The sequence below is a fragment of the Penicillium angulare genome (genome assembly GCF_028827245.1).
Source record: "Penicillium angulare strain IBT 27051 chromosome Unknown utg000007l_segment0_segment0, whole genome shotgun sequence".
Lineage (NCBI taxonomy): Eukaryota > Fungi > Ascomycota > Eurotiomycetes > Eurotiales > Aspergillaceae > Penicillium > Penicillium angulare.
This window is the reverse complement of record NW_026623166.1, coordinates 2,448,671-2,462,287: the sequence shown is the minus strand read 5'-3', so window position 1 is coordinate 2,462,287 and position 13,617 is coordinate 2,448,671. Positions and strand designations below refer to the sequence as shown.

Sequence of the window (13,617 nt, the reverse complement as noted above, 5' to 3'; positions counted from 1 at the left end):
TAGAAAATCAGCAGGATATTTGAAGCCCTCTGCATGCTCCATTCATCGCCTATCCGTTGCAGGTTCATACCAAACAGGTGGCCCTTTGGCTCTGGAATTTCATTTCCAGCGCCATCTTCTAGTTGAAATTCTGCGGGTTTGCCGTGATTCTGAACAATACTACTAGCCTCCTCGAAAATTCGTGGGGATGGGGCGTGACCGCATTTTTCATAAGCAGCAGAGATAACCGTGAAGAAAATATGTAGATTCCGTCTGAGGGGGCCGCCTTCCCCTCCAGCTAGCCATGTTCTTGGTTTGAAATCGTGATTCGTGGGTAATGCAAACTTCATCTCTGCAACAGCCGTATGATCGCCGAGGGAACATCGAAATTAGGCGTACGGTGCCGCATTTGGACTTCTCTGGTGTTCACAATGTACTCGCGCACACTTCGATGAAGGAATTGTACCTCATGAGTGAAATATTCATGACCGTCACTGTCACGGCTGCGTCTTCTAGACATTAACAGCAGGCCCCGAGAGAAGCGATCCAAGTCGCACGAAACACGTTCAAGCCTTTCATCTATCTCAACTTCTGTGTAGGCCTTCATTGGGCTTTTGTAAGGGAAATCTGCATCTTCCAGGTCTTCGAGCCATGAATAGGATATCGCATTCCGCAGAATTGGCTGCCAGAGGCAGAAGTCCGGGGTCGTTAAGAGGAATAATTTGTCCGAGAACGGCTGGTCATCTGGGTCAATGGAACCGAGGATTTGATCAAATAGCTCAGTCAATCCCCTAGGTATTGAGCTAAGCTGCTTCTTCAAGTTCTTCTCATTGTCTCGGTAGCCTATACTTCTCAGCAGGGAACGTACAACTAAACGTGCCCAAAGAAAGACCCCGTCGCTGGCATCCACAACTTCGATCACAAGGTCCTCATATGTGTCTTTGATGCGTTGGAAGTTGGGATCCTTCTCAAACATGGTTGCACTGAAATTAAAAATATCCTCTCGCGTAAGGTCGTGGATGCTTATTTGTGAGTTCAAAGGATTTGCAAAAGTCTGAACGAACGGAATATGAGGACGGGTGCTGAGGCAAAGCTTAACGTTTTTCGTTCCGGCTGTCCAAGACTGAAGATCTTGCGAAAGGCGCCAATGATCAACTTCGTCGCCTTGGAACTCGTCAAGGCCGTCAATAAAAAAGCAGAAATGGGTGCTCGAAGCACTTGCTTCCTTGATAAAGCGATCGAATACGGTTCTGATTGCGTCAAAGTGGAACGGCGCCACCCCAAGGTTCGAACTCTCCCATGCCTCGGGGAAAAGAAGGGGTATTAAGCTAGGCATTTGTCTGCATGTTTCGAACAGAAGACTGCGATAAAGACCCTCGAGGGACATTTGTCTCTCGTCACCAGAGTTCCAGAAGACAAATTGAACGAGAACCAGAGGTTGGCCGTCAGCCCAGGCCTCTAATCCTTTCTTCACTCGCGGCGACCTTGAGAGAAACTTCATCAAAGTCGACTTTCCGGATCCGGCTTTCCCAGATATGTGGAATATGTGTCGGCCAGATTCAATCCACGTGAGAAAGCTCTCACGAGTGCTCCGTCGCAGATCTTCTTGTTTCTTTTTCTCCTTTCGATATAACCGGCGCTGTTCGCGCTTTTTGTGAACCTCGTCTGACTCGTCCTATTCCACATCGGACTCTTCGTCATCATCTCTAGGTTGGTAGCTCTCGTCAACCATCCATGCAAACGTTCTACTCGAGGGACTCTCGATGCTGCCCTCACGGCTGTACATCGATGGAAAAGCCAGTTGCTGTAGGAAAGGTGCACCAGAGACAAATAAAGCAGACGAAACCACTTGCAGACCATAAGTATCAGGCCAATCGCTCACCCCGGCGTTTCCACCAGCCTAAGTATATTTGATATCGTAGTGGCTTGTTTTGCTGACCACACTGACTAGCATCTTGAGCTCTCCGCCTTGCATTTGAGAGAATATATGATCCTATGTCCTATTAACGCTGGCCTTCCTGCCCTTCCATTTGTTGATCTGCCGGAAAACTTACCCGTAGCAGATCATCGAGCGACACCGCCATTAATCGTTCGGGTAGCTTTTGTGCTTCGGCACTCCAGGGGTCGAGCGGACTCATCTGCTTTCGCAGCGCCTTGACGATCTCGGACAACGCAAATAGCTTCAGTGTGACCACGTCTGCTGCATGGATTTCGCACGTCCGTTCCACACCCGCTGAGGCCGATGTCAGTACATGTGCTCCTGGGCGGAGTCTGAAACCCGAGATATTCCCCTAGGTGGGCACTTACCGATCTTGACCCCCCAGACTCGGTCAGTAGGATCATCTCACTGGTGAGCGAAGAAAGGGCTCGATGCGAGTCTCGTAGATGGCGAATGCCCTTCAGGATCTGGCAGGCGCGTTAAATTGAGATACTCACCAGTGCTATCAAGGGTCAGATCCATCACCCACCGGCCAGACTATAGACACCAGCTCGCTCTCCCGTATCGAATATTTGGACCCGATGGGCTGCGACAGGGACAGTTCAACGGGCTCCCAAACCAAGAAAGTTGTTTCGTGGTGCTGGTAGCAACGCAGAAGACATGGGAAGCTCCGATGCGATAAACGATTTATGATCTCGAGGAGGGGGCGTGCTGCCACGCCTTCCTCCAATTGCTGAACGTGGACTAGATCTGCTTTGCTCTCACGGTCCCGGGCGAGAAAAATATGTCTCCGCGGGAAGATATTCAGAGCCTTCTCGTAGTCATTCCATGGGTCTTCGTTCCGAATGGAAACCGAGGAGCTAGTTCCTTTACTGGCGCGCATTTTGGGGAGTCTCAAGTACATGAACACACCAATTTACCTTGCTTTGATAATTCAGCTGAGGCGGCACAAAAACTCTCAGAATCAGAATTGTATTGCGTTCTTGAGGATTTCTTCTGGGGGCGTTGTACAGTAGCCAACTTGCTATTTTGATCCTTACAACTAACGATGATGATCCACGTGATCGAATCAGCGTATATCAATAGTAATACTAACAGTGAAAAAGAATTTCCTGCGATGAGAATTTTGCAGTGACGTGTAGCAACAATTTCTTTGATGCACTTACATATCTGACACAAGCATGTTAGAAATGAGCCTGATCCTGCTTAACCTCCTTCCGGTAGTCTTCGTGAACAATGAAGTTTCCCGACTCTGTTTCCCCTATGTAAAAAATGATGGCAGTATCATGATGGGTTCTGCCTACAATTTCAATGTGGGTTCAGAGATTTTTCGTTGGTTTTCTACTATTCAGTCAATCTCAGCGGTAATAAAACTATCAACAGGCCTCAATTTCAACCACCATATTCGTCGGGGGCGTTAAAGAAATTTTTTTGATAGGTGCACTTAATTCGATTTGCATTGGAGGGAGACCGTGAAAAGCGCAACATAGCTTCAGCAAGTGGTATCAATTCGACATACCCAAATATACATGCTCCGCTTCCCAACCTCGCGGAAGAAAAAACTCTCCTCGATACACTCAGCTTCGTCTTGATCTCGCATTGCCCAGCTCGCGCTCAATTCTCGAGCGTGGACTGCCGAGCGCTTCATTCCCAAACCTTCCAGATTGTTGTAAAGCAATAAAAAATATATATACCGAATATGGATAATATATCGTCGCCTCAACGCATTCGACTGAATTTTCAAATTCATGCTCGAATCCGCAGTCCAGACAACAATGAGAATGCGCCATTGTCAGTGGGTATCATTCCCCTCCCACCTGAGATGGTATATGACATACTGGATTATCTACCGGTCGAAGATCTAGTTTCATTCACATTTTGTCGATGGGACTTTTTTTGCGCTTCGGTTGACTTCCTGATGCATAAAATGGGACCGGCATTGCAAAGTCTTGACTCGCTGGTTGAGATTTTCAAAGACAAGCGTTGGCCCAAGCAGTGGCTGCTGAATCTCATCCTGAAATCCACCAAACTTGGAGCGTTGGGTTTTCGAGGCTTCATTTGCCTCGTAGCACTATTTGAGAAGAAGCACTGGCCTGAAAAGGTGCTGCGAGATATCGTCTCTGCATGTGCGAGTCATGGAACTCCAATTCCACACAGCTGCCTTCGTTGCGAATTTATTGAAGGAGCCAGTCTGTATCTAAAAGCATGTCCGTGTGCAATATTTGATACCGATCAGTTTCAAATGACTATTCTCCAAGTTCACGTCCTTTGCCGTGCTACAGCATGTATTGAAGCAATCGAGGCCATCCTTCGAGAGATATCAGAGCCAGATCAAAGAAGGTATGTCAATCAACTCGACGACTTCAATCAAACTGCTTTGGATTACGCGATTCGAATTTCCCCTCCTACTGTTATCCATGCTCTCATTCGTGCAGGGGCAGAGTTCGACAATCACGACCAGCTGGGTTTTACGCTACTCATGAATGCTTGTCACCTGGGACGGGTTGAAACCGTTCAATGCTTAGGTAGACACGGTGCCAGTGTCACCGCCGCGAGCAACGTTGGTCTCTCGGCTCTGGAATATGTCATGATGGGAGAGAGTAGGTCGAAGGATTCTCTCCTGAAGTATCTCGGACCACGAGCCAGCCAATATCAGCTCAATAGAGCGCTCTCACTCGCGCGCGGGCAAGGCAATGAGTTTATGAATACCCTGATAGAGTGCGGTGCAGATGCTCAATCTATGAGGTCATCCGAAGACATGCTTTCAATTCGCACGCCCCGGCCTCCTTCTCCGACAACTATACACCAATACTCTGCGTTGCCAGTAATTGGGAGTGCGCCAGAGTCTTGGGCGTCTAATATTGTTGGACCACCTATGAGAGACTCGATAAATTTGACAAGAAGAGAATCAACCAACGAAGGCCGACAATATGGACGCGATAATACTACGCTGCGTGCTGCACACAGTGCCAACTTCAGCGCTGAAAATGCCCAGGTAGATGAATGTGCCAAATTGGGACTGGTCGCTTCTCCATTATGCGCGTGGGTCCGTTGGAGGCCTGCAGATACGTTTTCAAAAGGGGATGTATGGCGACAAGGATTCACTTCAAAACGCGTCCGACTCCCAGAACCGATATCAAATGTCAAGTATATCGACGAGATCGGTTACACCCACCGCCGATATAGGCGAGCGAATATCGAGAAGATCGTGGGGGTAGTTGTAGCGGAAAAACTGCCGTGCAATTCTTTTGTACGAGCCCCAACGGCCTACGTCAAAGTCAAATGGACGGGCGTGTCCTACGAAGATCTTGTACTCTGCACAGATAATTGCAGCTAGATAACAAGGTCTACTTTTCTGAGGATACTCGGCCGAGTTCTGGGTGATATTCGAATTCGAAGGGCTTGGCAGGAACAAGTAAGAGCGATTTAATAGAAACAACTAAGCTGGTTTGGAATCACTTTGATGTGTACGCTCGTTGACAGCCCATAGCAAGGTTTGTGAGAAGCTAGGTCGTATGCAATGTCAGTCAGGCAGTGAATGGGAAATGCTCGAAGGCAACACACTCAGATGTGCAGTACTTTATCGGCCCAGAACGAAGCATTCTTCGGCAGGAAGCCCGGCTGTGAATACGTTTCCCTATCCCAAACCTACCCACTTGGATCCTGGAAGTACCGAGTTCGCTCCTGGGATTCTGAATGGGTGCTCTGGGAGGGTGACAGCAAACTATGCCTACTGGCCTGTACCCACCAGATCTCAGCATAAAAGGTCGGCCGGTCCAACAATCAATGCCCTTCACTATGTCTGCATTTCAATTCGCGGTGAATTAGTGTTCGAGCGACAACGATTGTCCAGCCAGCATTACTTTAGCTGCAAAGGACTAGACGAAATGAGACTTTGTGACCTTCCCCCTGAGCTGCTTATTGCCATCGGCGATGAGATATATCAATCACATAATGCCGTTGCGCTGGCTTCCACAAATCGTTTTCTTAATACTGTATTCCAGCCGCTGGCATACAAGATCAATGTGCAGTACGAAAGCAGCTATGCATTGACCTGGGCAGCCTCTCATAATAGTCCACATGTGGTGAGAGAAATTTTGAGTTACCCCGGCGTTAACGTCAATACCCACGATGGCAGACACCGAACACCCGTGTTCCACGCCATTCGGACCAAAAGTCTGGAAATATTGCAAATCCTTCACAGCACCTCCAAGGTTGATTACAATTGGAAGGACGACAGAGGTCAGACACCGTTGATATGCGCGCTCTCCAGAAACCGGAGCTCAATTGGATTATGTTTATTGAAGTGGCATTGTTCGGACTTGGCCATTCATGATCATAAAGGTCGTTCGGCTCTCTGGTACGCGGTCTACTTCGGCAATGAGACTTTGGTCACGGAAATCCTGCGACGAGGGGGAGACATGAAGCGATCGGATTGCAAAGGAATACCACCACTGATCCTGGCCATCTACAAAAATCATCTGCCAATCGTCAACGCGATGCTACGTATCGCAGGGAGCGCCAGGGGTTTAAATTTGGTAGATGATTTTGCAATGTCCAAACCTCTATCCTTGGCACTTCACTTAGGGCGACTAGACATCGCGCAGTGTTTGCTGTCGTACGGCGCAGACCCGAATGGGTCCGATGTCTATGGAGAAACCGCTTTGCAGATCGCCATTAGAAAAGATGGTAAAAAAGCCGTCGCCATGTTGCTACAGCAAGCGGGGTTGGAGGTCAACGCAGCGAATGCAGCTGGAGAAACAGCCCTTCACATAGCCGCTTACTATGGGCGCTATGAGATCTTTCGGCTTCTGCTAGCTGTTTCAGGGCAAGATCATGACCTGAAAACCCATCTAGGGTGTACAGCTTTACACGTTGCTGCCGAAATGGGTCGCGAGTGTATTGTCAAGCAATTTCTCGAGGTCCCGAATATTGATCTCAATGCGAGAGACAACAACGGATCAACTCCTCTATCTCTGACGAACAATAGTGGAATACGACTGCGATTCTTGTTGGAGAAGCGCATTGACGTCAACGACGACGGGGTGTATCGATCCCGCGCTCTACATCGCGCTATAGAGCAAAAAGACGTGGCAAGTGTCAGTCTGCTCCTCGCGGAACCAAGACTGGATCCGAACGTGTATGATGACATGGGCTGGACGCCACTTTGTCAAGCCGCATACCACGGAGATTTGCAGATGGTTGATCTGCTTCTAGGCCGGGCTGACGTGGAGGTCAATACACCTATGTGCCCACCACTGTTCTATGCTGCGAGGGAGGCACATTTAGCAGTTGTAAAGCGGTTGATCAAGGTCGAAAGCATCATTGTCGATGTGAAGTTCTGCGGTCAATCACCCATCCAGGCTGCTGTACAATCAGGGCACGCGGAAATTGTTCGTGTGTTGGGAAGGAAACAGCGATTAATGCAGTCAGACATGCGGAGCGCCTAGTGAATCGGTACTAGCTCCAAGAGAGAGGCCACCTGCAGGGATTATTGTCATGAAATGTGGATTCATCAAATGTGTAGTACGGACTCAGGTTGTTTGGACTCAAGTTGTTTGATTAGAATTCAAGTGTGGGAGATGATGTCCAACGTGGCACAACACAGCGAATAATGCAAATTCTTCCAAATTTCAGCGATGTCAGAGGCCTCAAATTTAGAGCAAGCCGAACGTTGCAGACATTTCCCGATCGTGTTGTCCCCTTCGATAGCATGAACGATACATAGATAGGCAGAGAGAGAGTGAATCGGGTCTGAGGCAAACAGGGAATGTGCCCGCGTAGACGCGTTGGAATATGCAGCGCTTTAGATCGAGGGAGGCTGAGCTGCTGCCTGGAGGGTCAATTCGCAGTTCCCGTGCGAGCACGTTCGGCAGACGACGGATCTAACTGTGCCATAATGAGGTAGGGATTGTTGGTGTCAAGCGATGGGGAGATGTCGATTTCGTGAAGGTACTTGATGTGAAGGAATCACAAAAGAGGAATCTTCGATCTACGAGAATTCTGGAAGAGGACGTATACCTGGGGCGGCCCAGACAATGGGGAGTGGACACGCGAAGTGGGTCGAGGGCGGATCAATCATGAGCCATTGTGAATCCAAATACTGCCTGCCCTTCACCGCTTCACCTCATGTTTGTAGCCCGACGAGTCAACATCAACACGCACCCGTCAACACACACCCATCAAGATTCACACCCATCAAGATTCACACCCATCAAGAATCACTCCCATCAAGAATCACTCCCATCAAGAATCACTCCCATCAAGAATCACTCCCATCAAGAATCACTCCCATCAAGAATCACTCCCATCAAGAATCACTCCCATCAAGAATCACTCCCATCAAGAATCGCATCAGCTCAAAGTCGCGCTCAGCGCCACTTTCAAAGGTCCGGACGATCTACGACGGGTCATCCCTTCGATGGTCACCGTCACGAAAATCCTGCCTGGACAGGGTCCTGACATTGGATTCGCGAACGATGGAGTCATTCAGACAAACTTTCTACTTTTAAAATCTATCTCGTACAGGTAGCGACGGCAGCTTTGAATCGGCTCATCAGTGGGCATGTCGAGAACCTATCGCGTAAAGCGACTTTACTCAATACGGCTTTAGGTATGGCCTGCGAGAGAACTTTGAATCGACCGAATTGATAATGTGATGATTGTATTTCCCAGTGGGCTGCTATGGCCCATGCTTTAATCTATCTACTGCGCAAGTCTTGGCTTCTTGAGTTCCCATGGGAGATGAATACTGGTCCCTAGCACCACGCAGAGGTGCTTGCACATTGCTAGAGGGGCTTGGTTTCGCAGATGTCCCTGCGGAGACTCTTGGTGTCGCAGATGTCCCTGCGGAGACTCTTGGTTTCGCAGATGTCCCTGCGGAGACTCTTGGTAACGCATTTTTCCTTGCGGAGAACTTATTGACGCAGCGGTCTCCTGCGGAGAACTTGGTAATGCAGCGGTCTCCTGCGGGTCTCAATTGTCATCACAGCGTCCCCCTGCGGAGTTCACTTGGTAACGCAGCGCCCCCCTGCGAAGCACTGTTCTTATGTCACTGGGCTTGGATCAGCAACAGCCGTCGTCACGGAAACCTCAGGCCCGAAGGTCAGAGGCGACACACCGCGGCCGCGATGTGTGAAGAAAGAGAAATGCATCGGGGAGGAGCCTGCTTTTATGGACTTCAGCTACGCTTTCTCGTAGATACCAGCAGTGCAGGTTTCTCACCGGGGACGGTTCTGGCGGTCGATGCAATCTCCTCACCGGCCCTGAACCATGAGCTGGACGATGCTGTGGAGTGGATCGCCAATCACGTCACGCCAGACAGCACCACGACCGTTCATTTCGATCTGGGTGTGTAGTATTTCGGACTCACAGAAAGTGCAGTTTGAATCAGAAAATTGGCGCAGTTGCAATCGGAGGGAAAAGAATGGCTCGCCCATGGTTCACAGTAGTGGTACGGTGACCTCAGAGAAGTGAGTCAGAATGAAGGTCCTCAGCATTATACTGCGCGTGCGAAAGTGCCACGGTGGAGGATGGTCTATTTTGGAAAGGCCCGTCGAATTGCGTGCGGCTTCAATGTCACCTCTGCTTGACTATGCTCAAGTTCTGGCGGCTTATTGTGAGGTACTGAGGTACACGGCTTGACAGGCTTTGTCTTTGCCGTACATTGAGAGAAGGCATGCCTACATGATTGCTATGCAAGGGTATTCCTCCATACATCCATGACTGGACTTGTGCAGAGTCCCACGTGTCCACATATTCTACTAAGGGCTGATATTTTGTGACCAAGATTGGCAGCGGAGAGGCTGCAGAGAGCTCTGGGCTCTTGGTGATTGTCAATATACTCTGCAAATGGCATTACTATCAAAAATCCCATGGCATATCAATTTAGTGAATAACTGGCCCCAATTCTCAACTTTTGGCGGGACGCACTTTTGTGTCTTTCGTAGAGTAGTGTATGCCCAGCACCCGCTACTTGAGGAGCGGTGCTTTTTGCTGGGACGGCCGAAATGTAATGGAAAGCGATTCCAAGGACGATATGGAGAGTTTTCGGGGGTCGCACAAAACTGAGCAATCTCTCATTCACCATCATTCTCTGAGGGCTTCTGGCTTTCCTCGCTGATCATTCACTATCGTTCACTCAACGTTGAGGCACCAGAGTGGATATGGTGGCTCCACCTCGACCCACAGGCCGCACCGGTGTGGATCCAAGGTACCCAGTGTTGGCTCAACTTAATGACCATGCATTGTTATGGTGTTGCCAATTTGGGCTGCCCACGGTTCACATTATGCTTGAGGGGGAGCGGTAACTTTTACGTTCCCTCCAGGGCGTGTATTATGTGTTGTGTTCACACCTCGTCCGCTCATACAAAGGTGGTAGAAGCGAGGCGAGCAAATGCATCTTGTTTGTAAGTATTTATTTTCCGCTAGTTAATGGGTCAGAGAAAGCCAGGACAGTAGTCAAGTCAGTAATCAAACGGAGGACTTTCTAGTGCTCGCCTCAAATTTCACTTTTCAACAGGTATCTGCCATTCCAAATATTGTTGATCAAGCTCCTGTTTGCTCATCCCCGTTGAGTCAACTGATTCGCGAGTGAATAAAGTTTACGACCTCGTTTTCTACATCCCCAATTCGTCTTACCGGGACTAGAACTCTACCTCGACGATTCCTCCTTGACAACTATTTGTCATTCCGCATATTCTTGAGACGCCTCATGTTTGCTCATCGCTGTTGATTCAACTGAATCCGCTGGTGAATAAACTCTGGTCTGTCAGTTAGCCACTGCTCCACTTTCTTGGTGGCATTTTCTGGCATTTTACCTGAATCTTAATCCTTGCCAAGTTTTGTCATTCGGTTTTTGCTGCCCCTGTTTGCTCACCACTGGTGAGTAGCCATGTTGATTGAGCGCAGAAAACCGCTTGCTGGTATGCCTTTTTTTCTCTTGCATAGAGATAACCAAACCAGTTTCACAATTCGCCACTTTTGATCCAAGCGAAAGGCGAGGAACTCCGCAGTGAAGCATATAAATATGCTCCCATCCCTCTTGCTTGACTTTTCTCTTGCATCTCTCCTCGCACATATCATTTCCGAAGATTGACTTTGATCATCTCATTTTGTCTATACTTGTAAGTGTGCCCAGTCATCAGCTCAAGACTATCTCTCACTGATAATACTCTTTCTCTAGGACTGATATACGAGGACTGATATACGTGAGTACCACCCTTCCTTAGTTAAAGCTTACACTAACACCGTTTATTCCTCGGTTCCGCTAGACTTCCAATCTGTCCACCGTGACACGCAAAATCTCTACCAAGGTGAGGTGTCAAATTGGTTTGACTCATGAAAAAGACATCATGTCCTATCTAAGGATCTCACAATAGAGCCTCTCGAACGGTCTGCGTACAGTCAGATCTAAGCACATCCGATGACAACCATGACAGGCTCTCTACCCCTGATAAATTACGGTAGAGCTTTTATATGGTAGGCCCAATAACAACTCCATGAGGTCAGTCGCTGACCAAACGAACTTGTATCACAGGAACCTCCTACAGAAAGGTGAATGGGTTGATACATCACGAATACCGGAGAACGCTGAGTGTGATCCGTATCTCCTGATCTTTGATTGGGTCTATGTACATAGAGCTGACTTCCTTTCTGTGGCAGAGATCTTCACGGCCCCCTCCCCAAGTCCCGGCGTGGGCTATCCCGGATGCTGGATGGCTCATGGAGCTTCCTACCCTCTCGGTATTGGGCTCGGTAGCAAGGGACCCGTTGTCGGACAGACCACCCATCATGTATCCAAAGCAAGGCCGATTCCACCTCGAATACAAGAGACGCTCTCTAAGTCGAATCGTCTCTAGCCTTGTGCCTTCGGCCGCCACGCCGACAGATACTGTAAAGAAGGAACAGCTCATCAATCAAATCAGCGATGAGGATGTGATGCCATCAGGTACGTAATTCATATCGGCTGATCTCGCTCTTTCCCATCCGGCTCTTTGCGCTACATTTTCCAAATTAATCCACGCCTAGATGGTCCAAACCTTCACGGTATAGAACGTGGGTGAGTGATGACACCTCTCAAACAATTCGCTAATGACAGATCATTGACCCTTCAGAGAACCTGTCGATACACCGGAAGTAAGCCAGTGTGTACGCAATACATCGCGCGTGACGCTAAAACCAAAGGAATGCCCAGAGCCGCTGTAAGGCTATATCAATGGCTTCAACGTCATCCGCCCACACTTCATCTGATCCTGCTTTCCCAGGACGAATAACCATTCATCTGTCTGCAATCAGCCCTTGCTGATCTAATCGTGCTCCATGTTATTGAATGATGGAACTAGCCCCTCGTCAACCTTGTTAGCTTCAGCACGAAATGGGTTAGTCAGTTTCGCCAAGCAAACTCAGTGTGAGCTCTAACCCATCATCTTTTTTATGTGTATTGGGAGAGCCTTCAGCTGACAAGAGCGACCTTCGTACACTCAATAGGCATAGACCCCGCAGTCACGAAAGCTAACCTTCATATCTCAAGCTACGGATTATCGGTCATCTCAGAGCTCCGAGGACTGCGTCTAGTTATGCAGCCATGTTGAACGACTTCTTGGTTGGCAAGGGTTGCACTGTCGCCTGTTTTCATATGTATCAGCTACTTTCGGCATTGACAAGAGTATCCCCACTCATGCTGACCTATCCTTATTCCTCCTCTCTGGGTGCTAATATTGCCTATAGAGCGACTGGTTACCGACACGCTTCCCAAACACCCACTCCATGCATGTATCAGCTGAACATACCCTTCGGCGCCTGCTCTGGATACCTAGTCCCAATCGCACTACGAATCTACTACAAGAAGCGCATTACCCACATTATCCAACAGGTGGCTTTGTATAGCGTCCTCCCCCTCCCTGAATTTACATTCGTATAGCTGACTATCGTTCTAGTAGACCTCTCACGTCGATCGAAAGATTTTTTACCTGGTCCCTGCTCATTCCATTGGCAATGCCGTCGTCTCTTGTCAAGAGCTTGGTTTTAAGCGGCATTAGACGCGAGGCCTGCTGCAGTCAGGCTCTGGAGGTTAACAGTGGACGGCTAGCGTGGCTCCCTGTCTCACCTCACCCAAGTCAACACCTACACGAAATGAACAGTTTATGACAAGACCTGCTGTTGGATCCGCATTATGCATTCCGATGGCTGATCTCCATTGTCATTAGACAAGGCCACTTTGCATCAGCGTCTTCCGCCTCGGTCATCTGTGATGGTGCTGAAGAGACATGTTCTCAGCACGCTGTGAGCTAAGCCTGTTCAATGTGGGCTTCACATTTATCTAGCGGCAGAGCTAGTCAAGAGTACTACTTTTAGGCCTGTGGTGGCCATCTCGCTGTCGCCATGACCACTTATGATGCGTCTGCGGTATAATTGGTCGTCGGTTTGAAGGGGTGATACCCGATAACACATACTGCGAGAGGATAAGCTGGTTGAAACTCGACTCTCAATATGGAGATCTGAGGAGCCATCTCCAATGATGCGGCTCCGTTCCGGCACCAGCATCAAATCATGATATCGTGTCCACGTGGCTGCGTGGGTTCTCTGATGGGACGACTTATGAAGCAACTCCTCAAACATGAAGGGAGTGTTAACATTTTCTGTGCCTTGTGAATGGTCAAGACAGCATACGTCGACAGAAGCAGCCTTGGGTCGCTGTT

At 48.9% G+C, this 13,617-nt stretch overlaps 6 protein-coding genes across 6 annotated transcripts; 4 read left to right on the top strand and 2 right to left on the bottom strand.

The window, feature by feature from the left end:
* Nucleotides 1–325: 325 nt before the first annotated feature.
* On the bottom strand, nt 326–2,117 carry N7478_010193 (uncharacterized protein; the record flags this gene model as incomplete). Its single annotated transcript, XM_056926407.1, has 3 exons — nt 326–1,618; nt 1,928–1,972; nt 2,034–2,117. 3 exons carry the CDS (start codon nt 2,115–2,117, stop codon nt 326–328), a joined length of 1,422 nt encoding a protein of 473 aa, XP_056775777.1.
* A 306-nt stretch (nt 2,118–2,423) lies between these two features.
* On the bottom strand, nt 2,424–2,801 carry N7478_010192 (uncharacterized protein; the record flags this gene model as incomplete). The annotated part of the gene is made up of 1 exon (XM_056926406.1): nt 2,424–2,801. One exon carries the CDS (start codon nt 2,799–2,801, stop codon nt 2,424–2,426), a length of 378 nt encoding a protein of 125 aa, XP_056775776.1.
* Nucleotides 2,802–3,617: 816 nt separating this feature from the next.
* Nucleotides 3,618–5,255, top strand: N7478_010191 (uncharacterized protein; the record flags this gene model as incomplete). The annotated part of the gene is made up of 1 exon (XM_056926405.1): nt 3,618–5,255. The coding sequence occupies one exon, from the start codon at nt 3,618–3,620 to the stop codon at nt 5,253–5,255; it is 1,638 nt and encodes a 545-aa protein (XP_056775775.1).
* Nucleotides 5,256–5,805: 550 nt separating this feature from the next.
* N7478_010190 (uncharacterized protein) lies at nt 5,806–7,368 on the top strand (the record flags this gene model as incomplete). Its single annotated transcript, XM_056926404.1, has 1 exon — nt 5,806–7,368. The coding sequence occupies one exon, from the start codon at nt 5,806–5,808 to the stop codon at nt 7,366–7,368; it is 1,563 nt and encodes a 520-aa protein (XP_056775774.1).
* Nucleotides 7,369–8,655: 1,287 nt separating this feature from the next.
* N7478_010189 (uncharacterized protein) lies at nt 8,656–9,276 on the top strand (the record flags this gene model as incomplete). The annotated part of the gene is made up of 1 exon (XM_056926403.1): nt 8,656–9,276. The coding sequence occupies one exon, from the start codon at nt 8,656–8,658 to the stop codon at nt 9,274–9,276; it is 621 nt and encodes a 206-aa protein (XP_056775773.1).
* Nucleotides 9,277–11,710: 2,434 nt separating this feature from the next.
* N7478_010188 (uncharacterized protein) lies at nt 11,711–12,493 on the top strand (the record flags this gene model as incomplete). Its single annotated transcript, XM_056926402.1, has 2 exons — nt 11,711–11,867; nt 12,450–12,493. The coding sequence occupies 2 exons, from the start codon at nt 11,711–11,713 to the stop codon at nt 12,491–12,493; spliced, it is 201 nt and encodes a 66-aa protein (XP_056775772.1).
* Between the last annotated feature and the right edge of the window lie 1,124 nt (nt 12,494–13,617).